Source organism: Bufo gargarizans, chromosome 1, assembly GCF_014858855.1.
Source record: "Bufo gargarizans isolate SCDJY-AF-19 chromosome 1, ASM1485885v1, whole genome shotgun sequence".
Lineage (NCBI taxonomy): Eukaryota > Metazoa > Chordata > Amphibia > Anura > Bufonidae > Bufo > Bufo gargarizans.
In genome coordinates, this window is record NC_058080.1 from 180,625,287 (window position 1) to 180,642,277 (window position 16,991).

The following is a 16,991-nucleotide window of genomic DNA, read 5'->3' on the forward strand; positions in this document are numbered from 1 at the left end:
CTCCCTTACACTATTTTACAGGGGTGAGATATTAGGAGCCTCCCCCTAATGAGTCCTGAGGTATTTTTCCACATACTGCCCCTCTATACATCACTATTCTACAGGGGTGAGCTATTAGAAGCCCCCCATATATGAGTCCTGAGGTATTTTATCACATACTGCCCCTCTATACATTACTGGTATTTCTACTCTACACTATTCTACAGGGGTGAGATATTAGGAGCCCCCATATATATGTCCTGAGGTATTTTCTCACATACTGCCCCTCTATACATCAATATTCTACAGGGGTGAGATATTAGGAGCCCCCCTAATAAGTCCTGAGGTATTTTCTCACATACTGCCCCTCTATACATCAGCACTGACATCCCTTCTCTACACTATTCTACAGGGGTGAGATATTAGGAGCCCCCACACAGCTGTCCTGAGGTATTATCTCACATGCTGCCCCTCTATATGAGCACTGGCATCCCTCCCTTAAACTATACACTCTACAGGGGTGAGATATTAGGAGCCCCCATATATGAATCCTGAGGTATTTTATCACATACTGCCCCTCTATACATTACTGGTATTTCTACTCTACACTATTCTACAGGGGTGAGATATTAGGAGCCCCCATATATATGTCCTGAGGTATTTTCTCACATACTGCCCCTCTATACATCAATATTCTACAGGGGTGAGATATTAGGAGCCCCCCTAATAAGTCCTGAGGTATTTTCTCACATACTGCCCCTCTATACATCAGCACTGACATCCCTTCTCTACACTATTCTACAGGGGTGAGATATTAGGAGCCCCCACACAGCTGTCCTGAGGTATTATCTCACATACTGCCCCTCTATATGAGCACTGGCATCCCTCCCTTACACTATACACTCTACAGGGGTGAGATATTAGGAGCCCCCATATATGAGTCCTGAGGTATTTTCTCACATACTGCCCCTCTATACATTATGACTGTCATCCCTCCTCTACACTATTCTACAGGGGTGAGATATTAGGAGCCCCCACACAGCTGTCCTGAGGTATTTTCTCACATGCTGCTCCTCTATATATCACTGGTATTTCTCCCCTACACTATTCTACAGGGGTGAGCTATTTGGAGCCCCCACACAGCTGTCCTGAGGTATTATCTCACATACTGCCCCTCTATACATCACTATTCTACAGGGGTGAGTATTAGGAGCCCCCACACAGCTGTCCTGGCTTCCATTTGGCTCCCTTTCTGAGAGGAGCTGTCATTGCTCTCGCTGTGCCCCTGCTGCAGGTACCTCCTCCTCCTTCCTCCCTCCCTTTCTCCCTTTTGTTTTACTATCACAGGGAGACGGGAGAACAATTTCCTGTTGACACCGGAATATTTAGAAAGTGCAAGGAAGGAGGAGAAGGCAGGGACGGCAGCATCTGTGCTGTGGAAGTTTCCCCTGCACCGCAGCCGAGGAGTGCCCTGCGCCCCCCTGGGAGCCCTGGCTCCTTTACATGCATGTTCACACAGGGCAAAGTTTGTGCGCAGAGGCTGGCCTGCATGTGTCATCGAGGATCAGGTGCACGGGCGACCAAGGCTGACACTGGCATCTTTGTGTCTAGTGAATGGATGGAAATGGCAGCGGGCATGCGGCTGAGCGTCGTGTAGGGAGCTGCCGCACACACTGAGCACCGCTCGGCCTCATCCGAGGGAAGGCTCCTCACAGCCCCGGGGAGAAGGAATGCCATTTTCTGAGCCTCCAATGCTTTTACCCTGTGCTGTCTGCTGATGGCTGAAGCCTGGCTGGAGGAAGAGGAGGAGGAGCTGAGGGACAGTGCTGGCAACAGGAGGCACAGGAGGTCCAACCTGACCCAGGCTGCAGGTAACCATGGGCAGGGGGGTGTATGGGGGGCATGCTGGTGTAATCCTCAGGGACCTGCACTGACTATCCTCAGGTCAGGCACTGGGAGCATTATCTCCTTAATGGTGATGGATGAGCTGCAGCATATGGTGGCAAAAGCTGCCAGGGTGTCAAATCTGTGCACTGAATATTCACTTAGATAATCTATGTGCCAGGAACAAAGCCACGATCTGTCTGTAAAGCCGGCCTTCAGGAGGCCGAGGCCTGATGAGGTAATAGCCTTCATTGTAGATTGCTGCAGAGGAGGCCTCACCATTGGATAGGACACTTATGTACAGCGCCGCAGAATATGTCACCGCTATAGAAGCAGGAAGACATAGATCAATGAAGAAGCCCGGAATCACATCGGTGACTGTTCTACATCCTTTATACCAGGGCCCTTGATACCATTCCGTGTGGCCCTCAGCCATCTGGTAACAAACATGTATGAGTCCTGGCAGTGTAACTAGACATTAATGGTGTATACTGTATGTACAATATGCCAGAAATACAATATTTCAGTTGCTGATGGCCCTTTAAATTTTATTTTCGGCCCTCATCATTGGTTCAGTAATGTGCCACCACCCCCCCCCCCCACCAGAAAATGTAGTGCACCCCTGCTTTATAGTAGACATATTGGGCAATACAATAGAATAAATCAGATCGGGTGCCTGGAAATATTACCTTCTTGTATCGTCCTCTTCTGAATTTGGGAAAGATGGGTGACAACCTGGAAGCTGTAATCGTTGTTGTTATATCAGTTGTCACTATGGCCTAAAATCTGTATCGCAATATAATTTGAAGCATATGCGATATAACGATATATCGCAATATATTATTTTCTTCTGTGTGTATACAAATTACAATACATTTTTAAGATGTGTATTGTGTAACAAATCTTTTTCCAAACAATGTAAAGGTGAAATGTTAGTGAAACACAAAATTGTTTAAAATAAAGTGCAAATTTTGCCAATATGGCTACAGCCGTGTGCATGAGCCCTCATACTGTAGCACAGGTCCTATTCACTTGAATAGGGGTAGCTGAGCTGCAGTACCAGCGGCAATGCCGCTACACAGTGGACAGAACCTTGCGTTTCCGGTCCCATCCACTGTATAGTTACCGGCAGCTGCCGAAAACAGCTGATCAGTGTTAGACCCCCACTAATCTGAGATTGATGCCCTATTCCGAGGACAGGCCATCATTATCTAAGTGCCAGAAAACCACTTTCATCTTGTTTTCATAAATGTTATTATCTAGAAGATATAGAGGACTATAGAATTATGCAGTTCCCGCATACTTTTTATGTAAATTCCTTTGGCTGGTGTTCAAGATCTCTGCTAGAACATTCATTATTTACTTCATGTTATGGTCACACGGGTACATGCCTTATAACATTAGCATTAGGATTTATGCGCACAAACGCGTGCCGCCAGGGAATCATGGCCCGCGTGTTTGCCACATCTCCTGGACCGAACTCGGTGCATCATGTGAGTACAGTACAATAGACCCACGGTCAGATAGGAATTCATAGAAAAAATGACTATGATGCAGCAAGTTCATGTCCGACACCCGAGACCCCGGCCGATCAGCTGTTTGAGAAGGCAGCAGCGTTGCAGCCTTCTCGCTGTTTACCGCTGGCCCAGTTACGTCACGACTAGTATCAATGGCCTGGGCGGGGCTAAGCTCCGTTCCCTTGAAAGCAATGGGAGGCAGTTTTAGCGCATATTTTACCCGCTTTTGGGGATTGAATCCGCTCTGAAGTCTGTGCCCAAAATCCTCTGTGGGAACCTACCCTAACAGAGCTGTGTTTTGTCCTGCACCCATGTGTTCATCACAGGACCAGGGCAGATTTTCATCCCCTTGTACTAAATATTACATCAAGCAGAGATTTTGAGAAATTGATACAGTTGGCATATGGAAAAATTGTTTCATTATACAAAAAGGTGTTTTGCCATAGACTTTTTTTATTTTTTAAGGGTCTGGGGGAAAAAAGGTAACCCCCCCCCCCCCCCCCCCCATTGTCAGGACGGATCCGTTTGGCTCTGCATTGTCAGGCGGACACCAAAACGCTGCAGGCGTAATGGTGGCGGAACGGAGGCAAACTGATGCATTCTGAGCTGATCCTTATCCATTCAGAATGCATTAGGGCAAAACTGCTCCATTTTGGACCGCTTGTAAGAGCCCTGAACGGATCTCACACGGAAAGCCAAAACACGAGTGCGAAAGTAGCCTAAAAAGAATAGCTGAGGTTTGTTGTCCTGCTGCTCCTGGCAGCCCAATTAATGAAACTCTGGATGAACCACTATTGCGTATTCGCCTGCAGGTAGGTTGGAAACCGCTAGTGGGTGTTTGTTTGTTTTTTATGGACTCGTGCACACAACCATGTTCGTATTTCAGTTCACACACCACGGATCTACAAAATACAGATGTCTTCCTTGTGTGCTGCGCTTTCTTCTCACTCCTATCATTAGAAATGGCTATGCTTGCCCACAATATAGACCAGAATAGGACATATTCTATAATTTGCTTAACGGTCACATGGATCTGCAAAAAATACTGATGTCGGCTTGGCGCCATAGAAATAAATGGTTCAGTGTGCTATCTGTGAAAAAAAAAAAAAAGGCGGGTAAGGCACAGATGAAAATTACAGTTGTGTGCACATGTCCTATCTTTTTGCGGAACTTGAGTACGGGACGAAACCCCACAAAAGCTGGCTTTGGCCTCATGCACACGACCGTTGTTTGGGTCCGCATCGGCTCAGATGCGGACCCATTCACTTCAATAGGGCCGCAAAAGATGCGGACAACACTCCATGTGCTGCCCGCATCCGTGGCTCTGTTCCGTGGCCCCGCTAAAAAAATATAACATGTCCTATTCTTGGCCGCGCTTTGCGGACAAGAATAGGCATTTATATTGCCGGCGCCCGTTCCGTTCTGCAAATTGCAGAAGGCAACACGGGCAGCTTCCATTTTTTGCGGATCTGCGGTTTGCGTGAGGCCTTTGGCTCACAATCGCTGATGGAAATTACTGACCAAACACTGACGTGTGAATGAGGCTTTAGTCTTACAACATTCTTTGGTAGGTCCCATTGTATGGCCTACCACGCTGGCTTTCGGCACTTCAGCTGTTGTGAAACTACAATTCCCATTATGCCCAAGTATGCATGCTGGGAGTTGTAGTTTCACAACAGCTGGAGTACTGGAAGTTGCCTGCCTATTACTAGACAGTTGCACATATCAGGAAGGGGCTTAAATTGTATCTGTGCGGTGTGGTGCTGAAGTGTTTTGGACCCAAAATAACGGAAACAAAAACCGAAATATCATCCATCTGGTTATTTTACACCTTGTACACTCAGGTCATCTCCTGTTCATAAAAGTTAGGGCTCATGCACACGACCAGTGTTGTTTTGCGGTCCGTTTTTCACTGATCCGTTGTTCCGTATCTGAGGTTTCTTTTTCTCTGATTTAAGTTCTCTTCTTTTCCGTTATTGCACAAAACATATCTGAATGGTTTCCGTACTTGATCCATTTTTTGCTGATCGTATATATAAACAGTAACTTATTAATCACCAAACACATGAGCAATATGGGCTGGGCATAGCATTTTTACAGTATGGATCCGAAAAAAACTAATGAAATAGGGATGTGTTTCATGTGCTTTCCGTATTTTTTGTGGACCGTGATTTGCGGACAATAATAGGACATGCACTACTTTTTTGCGGAACGGCCATGCGGACAAACAGAAACGGAATGCACACGGAGTAACTTCTGTATTTGGCTGGCAGATGCTGATTGTGAAGTGGTTATAGACACCTGTGATACGGGAAAAATCATTTTTACATTTATTAGAGGTTACCTTAAAATAAGAAGTTGTATCTGTCCCTTACGCTTTTCATTTTATGATCCACTCCAGATTTTGGCTTCCAAAACCACATCAGGAAACCTCAACTTGTGGCCATACCCTAACCCTAAGTTCACACCTGAGCGTTTTACAGCGCGTTCAAACGCGCTGTAAAACGCTCAACACATGAAAAGCAATGCTTCCCTATGGGAATGGTTCTCACCTGGGCGTTTTACAGCGCGTACGATCGCGCTGTAAAACGCCCGACGCTCAAACAAGTACTTGAGCTTCTTTGGGGCGTTTTGACGCGCGTTTGTGGCCATAGGACACTGCAGTCAATGACACAAACGCGTCAAACGCGCGTTTACTATTACAAAAAACGCGCGTCAGAAACGCGCGTCTGACGCGCGTTTGGGAAACGCTCAGGTGTGAAAGCAGGGTAACCCTGCTTTCACCCTGGGTTCACACCTGAGCGTTGCGCAAACGCGCGTTTTTGTCGCGCGTTTTTATGCGCGTTTTTTGTAATAGTAAACGCGCGTTTGACGAGCGTTTGTGTCATTGACTGCAGTGTCCTATGGCCACAAACGCGCGTCAAAACGCCCCAAAGAAGCTCAAGTACTTGTTTGAGCGTCGGGCGTTTTACAGCGCGTTCGTACGCGCTGTAAAACGCCCAGGTGTGAACCATTCCCATAGGGAAGCATTGGATTTCATGTCTTGAGCGTTTTACAGCGCGTTTGAATGCGCTGTAAAACGCTCAGGTGTGAACCCAGGGTTACACCTGAGCGTTTCTCAAACGCGCGTTTTACGCACGTTTTTGTCGCGCGTTTTTATGCGCGTTTTTTGTAATAGTAAACGCGAGTTTGACTGCAGTGTCCTATGGCCACAAACGCGCGTCAAAACGCCCCAAAGAAGCTCAAGTACTTGATTATGCGTCAGGCGTTTTACAGCGCGATCGTACGCGCTGTAAAACGCCCAGGTGAGAACCATTCCCATAGGGAAGCATTGGTTTTCATGTGTTGAGCGTTTTACAGCGTGTTTGAACGCGCTGTAAAACGCTCAGGTGTGAACTTACCCTTACCTTAAGTTCACACTTGAGCGTTTTACAGCGCGTTCCTACGCGCTGTAAAACGCGCAACACATGAAAACCAATGCTTCCCTATGGGGCTGGTTCACATTTTCGCGTTTTACAGCGCGTTTGAACGCGCTGTAAAACGCCCGACGCTCAAACAAGTACAGGAGCTTTTTTTGGCGCGTTTGACGCGCGTTTGGGCCATAGACTCTTTGGACAACACTGTTGTCAATCACCCAAACGCGCGTCAAACGCACGTTTACTATTACAAAAAACGCGCATAAAAATGTGCGACAAAAACGCGCATAGAAACGCGCGTTTGAGAAACGCTTACCCTGGGTTCACACCTGAGCGTTTTACAGCGCGTTCAAACGCGCTGTAAAACGCTCAAGACATGAAATCCAATGCTTCCCTATGGGAATGGTTCACACCTGGGCGTTTTACAGCGCGTACGAACGCGCTGTAAAACGCCCGACGCTCAAACAAGTACTTGAGCTTCTTTGGGGCGTTTTGACGCGCGTTTGTGGCCATAGGACACTGCAGTCAATGACACAAACGCGCGTCAAACGCGCGTTTACTATTGCATAAAAACGCGCGACAAAAACGCGCGTAAAACGCAACGCTCAGGTGTGAACCCAGGGTTACCCTGGGTTCACACCTGAGCGTTCCTCAAACGCGCGTTTTACGCGCGTTTTTGTCGCGCGTTTTTATGCGCGTTTTTTGTAATAGTAAACGCGCATTTGACGCGCGTTTGTGTCATTGACTGCAGTGTCCTATGGCCACAAACGCGCGTCAAAACGCCCCAAAGAAGCTGAAGTACTTGTTTGAGCGTCGGGCGTTTTACAGCGCGTTCGTACGCGCTGTAAAACGCCCAGGTGTGAACCCTTCCCATAGGGAAGCATTGGTTTTCATGTCTTAAGCGTTTTACAGCGCGTTTGAACGCGCTGTAAAACGCTCAGGTGTGAACCCAGGGTTAAGGCTGGGTTCACACCTGAGCGTTTCTCAAACGCGCGTTTTACGTGCATTTTTGTCGCGCGTTTTTATGCGCGTTTTTTGTAATAGTAAACGCGCGTTTGACGCGCGTTTGTGTGATTGACTGCAGTGTCCTATGGCCACAAACGCGCGTCAAAACGCCCCAAAGAAGCTCAAGTACTTGATTATGCGTCGGGCGTTTTACAGCGCGATCGTACGCGCTGTAAAACGCCCAGGTGAGAACCATTCCCATAGGGAATCATTGGTTTCTCCTTGTTGAGCGTTTTACAGCGCGTAGGAACGCGCTGTAAAACGCTCAGGTGTGAACCCAGCCTAAGTGTGAAACCAGGGTTAGTTCAGACCTGAGCGTTTTACAGCGCGTTCCTACGCGCTGTAAAACGCTCAACACAGAGAAACCAATGATTCCCTATGGGAATGGTTCTCAGCTGGGCGTTTTACAGCGCGTACGATCGCGCTGTAAAACGCCCGACGCTCAAACAAGTACAGGAGCTTTTTTTGGCGCGTTTGACGCGCGTTTGGGCCATAGACTCTTTGGACAACACTGCTGTCAATCACCCAAATGCGCGTCAAACGCGCGTTCACTATTAAAAAAATGCGCGACAAAAACGCGCATAGAAACGCGCGTTTGAGAAACGCCTAGGTGTGAAACCAGGGTTAGGGTAACCCTGCTTTCACACCTGAGCGTTTCCCAAACGCGCGTTTCTGACGCGCGGTTTTTGTAATAGTGAACGCGCGTTTGACGCGCGTTTGTGTCATTGACTGCAGTGTCCTATGGCCACAAACGCGCGTCAAAACGCCCCAAAGAAGCTCAAGTACTTGTTTGAGCGTCGGGCATTTTACAGCGCGATCGTACGCGCTGTAAAACGCCCAGGTGAGAACCATTCCCATAGGGAAGCATTGGCTTCTCCGTGTTGAGCGTTTTACAGCGCGTTGGAACGCGCTGTAAAACGCTCAGGTCTGAACTAAGGCTGGGTTCACACCTGAGCGTTCGGAAACGAGCGCTCTGTATGCGCGATTGTACGGGCGTTTACAATCGCGCATACAGAGACTGGCGTTCACACATTGTCGCGCGTTCCCGAATTTCTATGTGCGGGAACGCGCGACAAACGCCCAAAAAAAAGCTCAAGCACTTGTTTGAGCGTCGGGCGTTTTACAGCGCGATCGTACGCGCTGTAAAACGCCCAGATGAGAACCATTCCCATAGGGAATCATTGGTTCTTGCCTGTTATGCGTTTTACAGCGCGTAGGAACGCGCTGTAAAACGCTCAGGTGTGAACCCAGCGTTAGGGTAAACGCGCGTTTGACGCGCGTTTGGGTGATTGACAGCAGTGTTGCCCAAAGAGTCTATGGCCCAAACGCGCGTCAAACGCGCCAAAAAAAGCTCCTGTACTTGTTTGAGCGTCGGGCGTTTTACAGCGCGATCGTACGCAATGTAAAACGCCCAGGTGTGAACCCTTCCCATAGGGAATCATTGGTTCTTGCCTGTTGTGCGTTTTACAGCGCGTAGGAACGCGCTGTAAAACGCTCAGGTGTGAACCCAGCGTTAGGGTAAGGGTACTTTCACATTAGCGTTTTTCTTTTCTGGTATTGAGTTTCATCATAGGGGCTCGATACCGGAAAAAAACTGATCAGTTTTATTCTAATGCATTCTGAATGGAGAGAAATCCGTTCAGGATGTCTTCAGTTCAGTCACTAAACTGCGTTTTGGACGGAGGAAATACCGTGGCATGCTGCAGTATTATCTCCGTCCAAAATTCCGGATCAGTTGCCAGAATGCCGGCATTAATTTACATTGAAATGTATTAGTGACGGATCCGGCATTAAAAATACTGCAACGCCGGATCCGTCCTAAAAAATAAATAATAGATCCGTTTCTCCGGATGACATCCGGAGAGACGGATCGGCATCCAGATCCGTCTACAAATGCTTTCTGTTTGCATGCAGATTGCCGGATCTGGCAGGCAGTTCCGGCGATGGAACTGCTTGCCGGATCACTCTGCCACAAGTGTGAAAGTAGCCTAAGGCTACCTGCACACAGGTCCAGTTTTACATACCGAAGATCAGCACAGATTGCGTGCCGATTTTTGTGCATTTCCACTCCAAATCCACACTCAAAACCACATGTGTTAAAAGTATTCCCCCCCCCCCCCGCTTTTTTTTTTTCTTACTTTTTTCGTATTTTGGTACATTACAGCCTTAAGATCAATGTTTTGTTAATCTGAATTCTATGTGATGGATCAGAACACAATAGTCTAAGTTGGTGAAGTGAAATGAGAAAAATATATAAATAAATAAAAATAAAAAAAACTATTGATTAGTAATAGAAAACAAAAAATTGTCATGTGCGTATCTATTCACCCCCTTTGTTAGGAAGCCCATAAAAAGCTCCGGTGCAACCAATTACCTTCAGAAGTCACATAATTAGTGAAATGATGTCCACCTATGTGCAATCTAAGTGTCACATGATCTGTCATTACATATACACACCTTTTTTGCAAGACCCCAGAGGCTGCAACACCTAAGCAAGAGGCATCACTAACCAAACACTGTCATGAAGACCAAGGAACTCTCCAAACAAGTAAGGGACAATGTTGTTGAGAAGTACAAGTCAGGGTTAGGTTATAAAAAAATAAAAAAATTAAAAATCTTTGATCCCCAGGAGCACCATCAAATCTAACATAACTAAATGGAAAGAACATGGCACAACAGCAAACCTGCCAAGAGACGGCCGCCCACCAAAACTCACGGACCGGGCAAGGAGGGCATTAAAGGGTTTCTACCACCAGAAATTCTGTTATGTAGCTGACTGACATTAGCAATGTGCTAATGTCAGCACTACATAACAGTGTGTTTTTTACATTTCTCCCTGCAGCCGTTTTGGTAAAAAAAAAACACACTTGTATAATATGCTAATGAGCCTCTAGGTGCTATGTGGGTGTAAAATCAGCATCTAGAGGCTCAGTTCACTCACCCTTTATCCCACCCAGGTCCCCTGTTCTGCTCGCCCCGCTCCTCTTGATTGATGACACGGTCCGCCGCATCGCTGCCGAAATCCCGCGCCTGCGCTATTCACTTCTGTATACGGCGCAGGCGCAGTGAGTGAAGGTTGCTCTCCTGATGCCGGTTTCCTCACTGCGCCTGTGCCGAATACAGAAGTGAACGGCGCAGGCGCGGGATTTCGGCAGCGATGCGAACACTTGACTGGTTTAAGGGGAAACATGTAAATGTGTTGGAATGGCCGAGTCAAAGCCCAGATCTCAATCCAATAGAAAATCTGTGGGCAGACTTAAAGATTGCTGGCACAAGCACAAACCATCCAACTTGAAGGAGCTGGAGCAGTTTTGCAAGGAGGAATGGGCAAAAATCCCAGTGGTAAGATGTGGCAAGCTCATAGAGACTTATCCAAATCGCCTTGGAGCTGTGATTGCTGCAAAAGGTGACTTTACAAAGTATTGACTTTATGGGGGTGAATAGTTATGCACATTGACTTTTTCTGGTATTTTGTCCCATTTGTTGTTTACTTCACAATAAATAAATAAATGAAATATCTTCAAAGTTGTGGGCATGTTCTGTAAATTAAATGATGCAAATCCTCAAACAATCCATGTTAATTCCAGGTTGTAAGGCACCAAAACATTAAAAAAGTCGGGGGGAGGGGGGTGTAAATACTTTTGCAAGGCACTGTATGTTGCAGATTTGATGTGGTTTTGCCGCAGATCTCGCCCTTGGATTGCAGAGGGTTTGCACAAAAAAATGTTCAAACCAACAGTTTAAAAAATATGCTGCAGATTTCAAATTCCACACAGCAAGTCATTTTCTGTACAGTAAAAAGCAAAGTGTACATAAGATTTGTCCAATATCATACACTTTGCTGGTAGTGTATTAATGTGCGTACTTCGCAATGTGTGCAGGTAGCCTAAGGCCTCATGCACACGACTGTATGTATTTTGCAGATCTGCAAAAAATACGGATGACGTCTATGTGCATTCCGTATTTTGCAGAACGGAACAGCTGGCCCCTAATAGAACAGTCCTACCCGTGTCCGTAATGCGCACAATAATAGGACATGTTCAATTTTTTTTGCGGAACGGAAATACAGAAATGGAATGCACATTGAGTAACTTCAGGTTTTTTTTGCGGACCCATTGAATGGTTCCGTATACGGTCCGCAAAAAAATGGAACGGACACGGAATGAAAATACGTTCATGTGCATGAGGCCTAAGGATGCATTTTTTTTATTTATTTTTTTTATAAAAAAAAAAATTATATGGATTTTGTTTTTCATTTTATGGATGCCATGCAGTTTTTATAAGAATGTATGTACCTCCCTGTACTGCTCTGTCCTCTTTAGAGCTGTAAGGGGAAAATGCATGGTTACAAAAAGGTAATGCAATACCACCATTAAACACACAATGTATGTGGTTTTGTTTTTTTCAAGCAGGACAATAAGGGAAGTAACCTCAGACCAAAAGCATGTTTTAATTAAAAAACAAACTTGAAAACATCATCGACCCAACAAGACGCTCTGCTAGGGTATAAATAATTATGCCACAAAAAATCTTGTTTGTCATTCATTAAAGGGAACCTGTGACCGGGATTTTGGGTATAGAGCTGAGGACATGGGTTGATAGATGGCCGCTAGCACATCCGCAATACCCAGTCCCCATAGCTCTGTGTGCGTTTATTGTGTAAAAAAAAAACAACGATTTGATACATATGCAAATTAACATAAGAGTCATATCTTACTTGTGTGACCAGAGAAGAGTCATATTTTCAAGCTCTGGCTCATCTCAGGTTAATTTGCATATGTATCAAATCGGGTTTTATACACAATAAAAGCACACAGAGCTATGGGGACTGGATATTGCGGATGTTCTAGCGACCATCTAGCAACCCATGTCCTCAGCTCTATGACCCAAAATCCAGGTGACAGGTTCCCTTTAAATATTTCACATCGACTTCTATACATCTGGAGCTGGCTTTTTTTTTTTTTTTGCCTAAAAAAAACTCACCAAAAACCCTAAAAAAAAAGGCTGAAAAACCTAGCCTTATGGAAAATTTTACCCAACCTCCCCCCCCCCCTCAGAACTAAGCTACTGATGACCTGTTCTTAGGATGGGTTATTATATCATATTGGCAGGGGTCCTACACCCCCTCCGATCAGGCACCTGAACTCCGCAGCTCCATACAGTGTCTAGTTCTCTAGAATGGGAGCAGCACTGCAATAACCAAGCATTATTATTATGTTTATGTAGTCTACAAGGTCGTCTGCTATATTTTAACAGGGCTATTTGGTAATAATTTACCAAGGATCAATTACCTGTTTTCACAATGGCTGTGTGCGTGAAGCCTTAGATTGTAAGCACTTAAAAGTAGGATCTTGTCTTTTTGTATTTTAGACAATTTGACAGTTCTTGCTTGTTTTCTGTTTGTTTTGTTTCCCATTGCAATTGGATGTTACTTGCCTCTTGCAAACGAACATTATAAAAAAAAATTCCGTTTGCGTTCTGTTTTCTGCGTACCATATATGGAACCATTCATTTCAATGGATCCGCAAAAAAAGGAATGTACTCTGTATGCATTCCATTTCCGTTTTTCCATTCCGTTCAAAGATAGAATATGTCCTATTATTGTCCGCATAACGGACAAGGATAGTACTGTTCTATTAGGGGCCAGATGTTCCGTTCCACAAAAAACGGAATGCACATGAATGTCGTCTGTATTCTTTGAGGACCCATTGACTTGAAAGGGGCCTCGGACCATGATTTGCGGACAAGAATAGGACATGCACTACTTTTTTGCGGAACGGAAATACGGAAACGGAATGCACACTGAGTACCTTCCGCTGTTTTTGCGAACCCATTCAAGGGAATAGTTCCGCATACAGTCCGCCAAAAAAAAAGAGAAGGAAACGGAAGCGGAAAGAAAATACGTTCGTGTGCATGTGCCCTGATTCTGTAGCAGTAAGGTCAGGCAGAGGCACGCAGTATTAATGCCGTGCGTTTCTGTAGTCTAGACCGCACAATCTCTCTCAACACTCGGAGAGTGATTCCAGCAAGGGACCCGGTTGTGTGAAAGAACCCTTAGGCCTCCTGCACACAAATGTGTGCTGCCCATTGCCGTATTGTGGACCACATTTGCGGATCCGCAATACACGGGCACCGTTCCGTGTGCATTCCGCATCACGGATGCGGACCAATTCACTTCAATGGGTCCGCAAATCCGGAGATGCGGAATGGAAGCATGGAACACTATGAAGCACTACGGGCTTCCGTTCTGCAAAAAGATAGAACATGTCCTATCTTTTTGCAGAACGGGCGGATCATGGATGGCCACGGGGGGCCGTTTACATTCAGTTTTTTGCGTTCAGTATACAGACCCATTAATTTCAATGGGTCCACAAAAAAACGGAAGATACCTTCCGTTTCCAAATTTCCATTTTTCCATTCCATTCCAAGATAGGACATGTCCTATTATTGTCCGCATAACGGACAAGGATAGTACACGGAACACATCCGTATTTTACGGATCTATACTGTAGAAATGCTATGCCCTGCCCATATTGCTCATGTTTGGTGATTTAATAAGTTACTGTTTCCGTTTCCAATCCGCAAAAAAAGGAACAAATACGGAAACCATACGGATACGTTTTGTACAATAACTGAACAGAAGAGGACTTTAATCGGAGAAAAAACAACCTCAGATACAGAACAACGAATCAGTGAATAACGGACCGCAAAACAACAACGGTCTTGTGCATGAGCCCTTAAAGGGATCTTTCGGGACCCAGAATGTCCCACAAACCCACATTAAATACACACAACATGACTGTAGAAGAAAGCTTGTAATATATGTACTCACCGGCCTCTCGGGAACCTTTTCATCTGACAATCCACTTCTGAAAATCTTGTTTCTGCCGATGTCAAGTCCTTTACCAGGTTTCCGAGTTGAGCTATGGAAGGTATTTCACATCCACTGTGGACAGCGCCAGAACTATTCCTCTACCTGGAGCATGCACAAACTCCTGAATCAACCTCAACTGTGCATGTGCCAAGGAGAGGAATAATTCTGTCCGCTTCCATAGATCAGGCCAGAAACTGGGTAAAGCGCCAGAAAAAAAACTTTCTTCTACAGGTGTTATATGCACACGACCGTTGTGTGATTTGCGGTCCGTAAAACACGGATGGCATCCGTATGCGTTCCGCAATTTGCACGGACAAGCCATTTATATAACTGCCTATTCTTGTCCGCAAAACAGACAAGAATAGGAGAGGTTTTTTTTTGTTTTTTTTTGCGGACTACGGAACGGAGCAACGGATGCGGACAGCACACAGAGTGCTGTCCGCATCTTTTGTGTCCGCATCCAAGCTGCAAAAACTGCGGCTCGGATGGGGACCAAAACAACGGTCGTGTGCATGAGGGCCTACACTGATTTGGAACCTACATTCAGTGGCCAGAATTCTTCGGAACATTTTTATCACCATTGCTGATGGACTACAGAGTTTTGATGTCACGAACATGATACGAAGGTATTCTTTCATGGGAATGGGGGAATCTATGCAGCTTTGTCCTCCTTGAATATTCAGGTTCTTGCTTTTCTCATGCATATTGGCTGTGATTAGCTCAGAGAGTTCCAGACAAAGGTATGAGGATAGTCAGGCAGATCAGGTTGTGCAATGTACAGTGAGACAACACCCATGTACATGAGTCACTCCACACTGAGATACAAAAGTTATGAAATGGGAAACTTTACACCTGTTCTCTATGTAAAAAATAGCTCACAAGCAAGTTTCTAGGAGGCAGGTTTGTTGTAAAATTACGCATGATTAATGGTGCAGGTTTTCCGTGATCATCCTACATAGGAAATATTCTTTGCTCCAGTAGCAAACCCTTACGCCGCTACTCGGAGTACTGGCGAAGACGCAATCTGTCCATCCCTGTCAATCAAATGGGAGGGAGGAGCCGATACAGCAGCGGAGACAGCCTCTCACTGCTCAAGAACTCTAGTTGGGTCCATAAATCAGTATATTTTGCAGGTGCTTTTATCTGAAGAAGTTTTTTGTTCTGAGAGTAGAGAAGGCACAGGTGAGATACTGACCCATTCAGTCAGAGGAGAGGACACGCACCAGTGATCAGTAAAATTGGGCTTTGGTAAAGGAGCAAAGTAGGGTCTCCTCACTTAACAATTTCAGACAGATTTTGTAAGCATCTGAATGCATACACATACGTACTTCCTAGGCTACATGCACATGACCGTATGTATTTTGTGATCCACAAAATAAAGATACTGGCCTTGTGCATGCTGCAACTTCTTGGTAGAAATGCCTACTCTTGTCCGCAAAATTGACCAAAATAGTACATGTTGTTTTATCATTTGTGGAACAGCCACATGGATGGGGACAGAGCACGGATGACATCCTTCTGCATTTTTGTTTTGTTTAGCAGAACCATAGAAATGAATGAGTCTGCGTGCATTCAGTGTCATAAACAAACTATAATGAATAACCTAAAGTGATGTCAATGACCAAGTAGGTAATATGGGCGAGAAAAATTACCATATGTAGTAATGTGTACACTTATTGACCAAAAAAATAACACAACCAGATAGAAATGTCGGAATGCTGCAAAACTTGCAGTTATGTCTCAGGCAGATATGTACATGATTAACCCCTTAGTGACCACCCTTACACCTTTTTCCAGCGGTCACGAAGGGGCCTTAGACTGTGCTGCCCTTCTTTCACAGCGGCCCTGTCTAAGCGTTGCACAGGTTCTCCGTGCAACGGAAAGCCGCTCTTCAACATGAGTGCTGATCCAGGCTGTTTAACCCCTTACATGCCCAATGGCTAAGACATTACCACGTTAATTGTTAACATGTGGTCCAGAAAGTCAGGAAGGGATCCCAAATTGGCAAAAGAAAACACATATATTTTTCATCAGACCTCAGATCAGTCCCTTAAGCTTCATCAGACCTTTGTCTCAGACCCCTATTCCTCCTCAGATCAGACCCCCATCAGTGCTCATATCAGAACCCCATTCCTTCTTTAGCTCAGACCCCCAAACTCCATCTGACCTCATATCAGAACCCCATTCCTCCTCAGACCTCAGATCAGACCCTCAAGCTCCATCAGACTTCATATCAGAACCCCATTCCTCCTCAGATCAGACCCCCAAGGTCCATCAGACCTCCTATCAGAACCCTATTCCTCCTCAGATCAGACC

The 16,991-nt window shown here is 45.6% G+C and overlaps 1 protein-coding gene across 3 annotated transcripts in view; it reads left to right on the forward strand.

Moving 5' to 3' along the window:
• Window positions 1–1,334: 1,334 nt before the first annotated feature.
• The window catches only part of SH3D19 (SH3 domain containing 19), a 117,334-nt gene continuing 101,677 nt past the window's right edge, over window positions 1,335–16,991 (forward strand). For all 3 annotated transcript variants that reach the window (XR_006390745.1, XM_044300357.1, XM_044300359.1), the window contains exon 1: window positions 1,335–1,850. Coding sequence is in view for 2 of the 3 variants with exons in the window: in XM_044300357.1 (XP_044156292.1) it covers window positions 1,757–1,850 (94 nt within the window). In the remaining variant the exon portion in view is untranslated. The remainder of the gene's footprint in view (window positions 1,851–16,991) is intronic.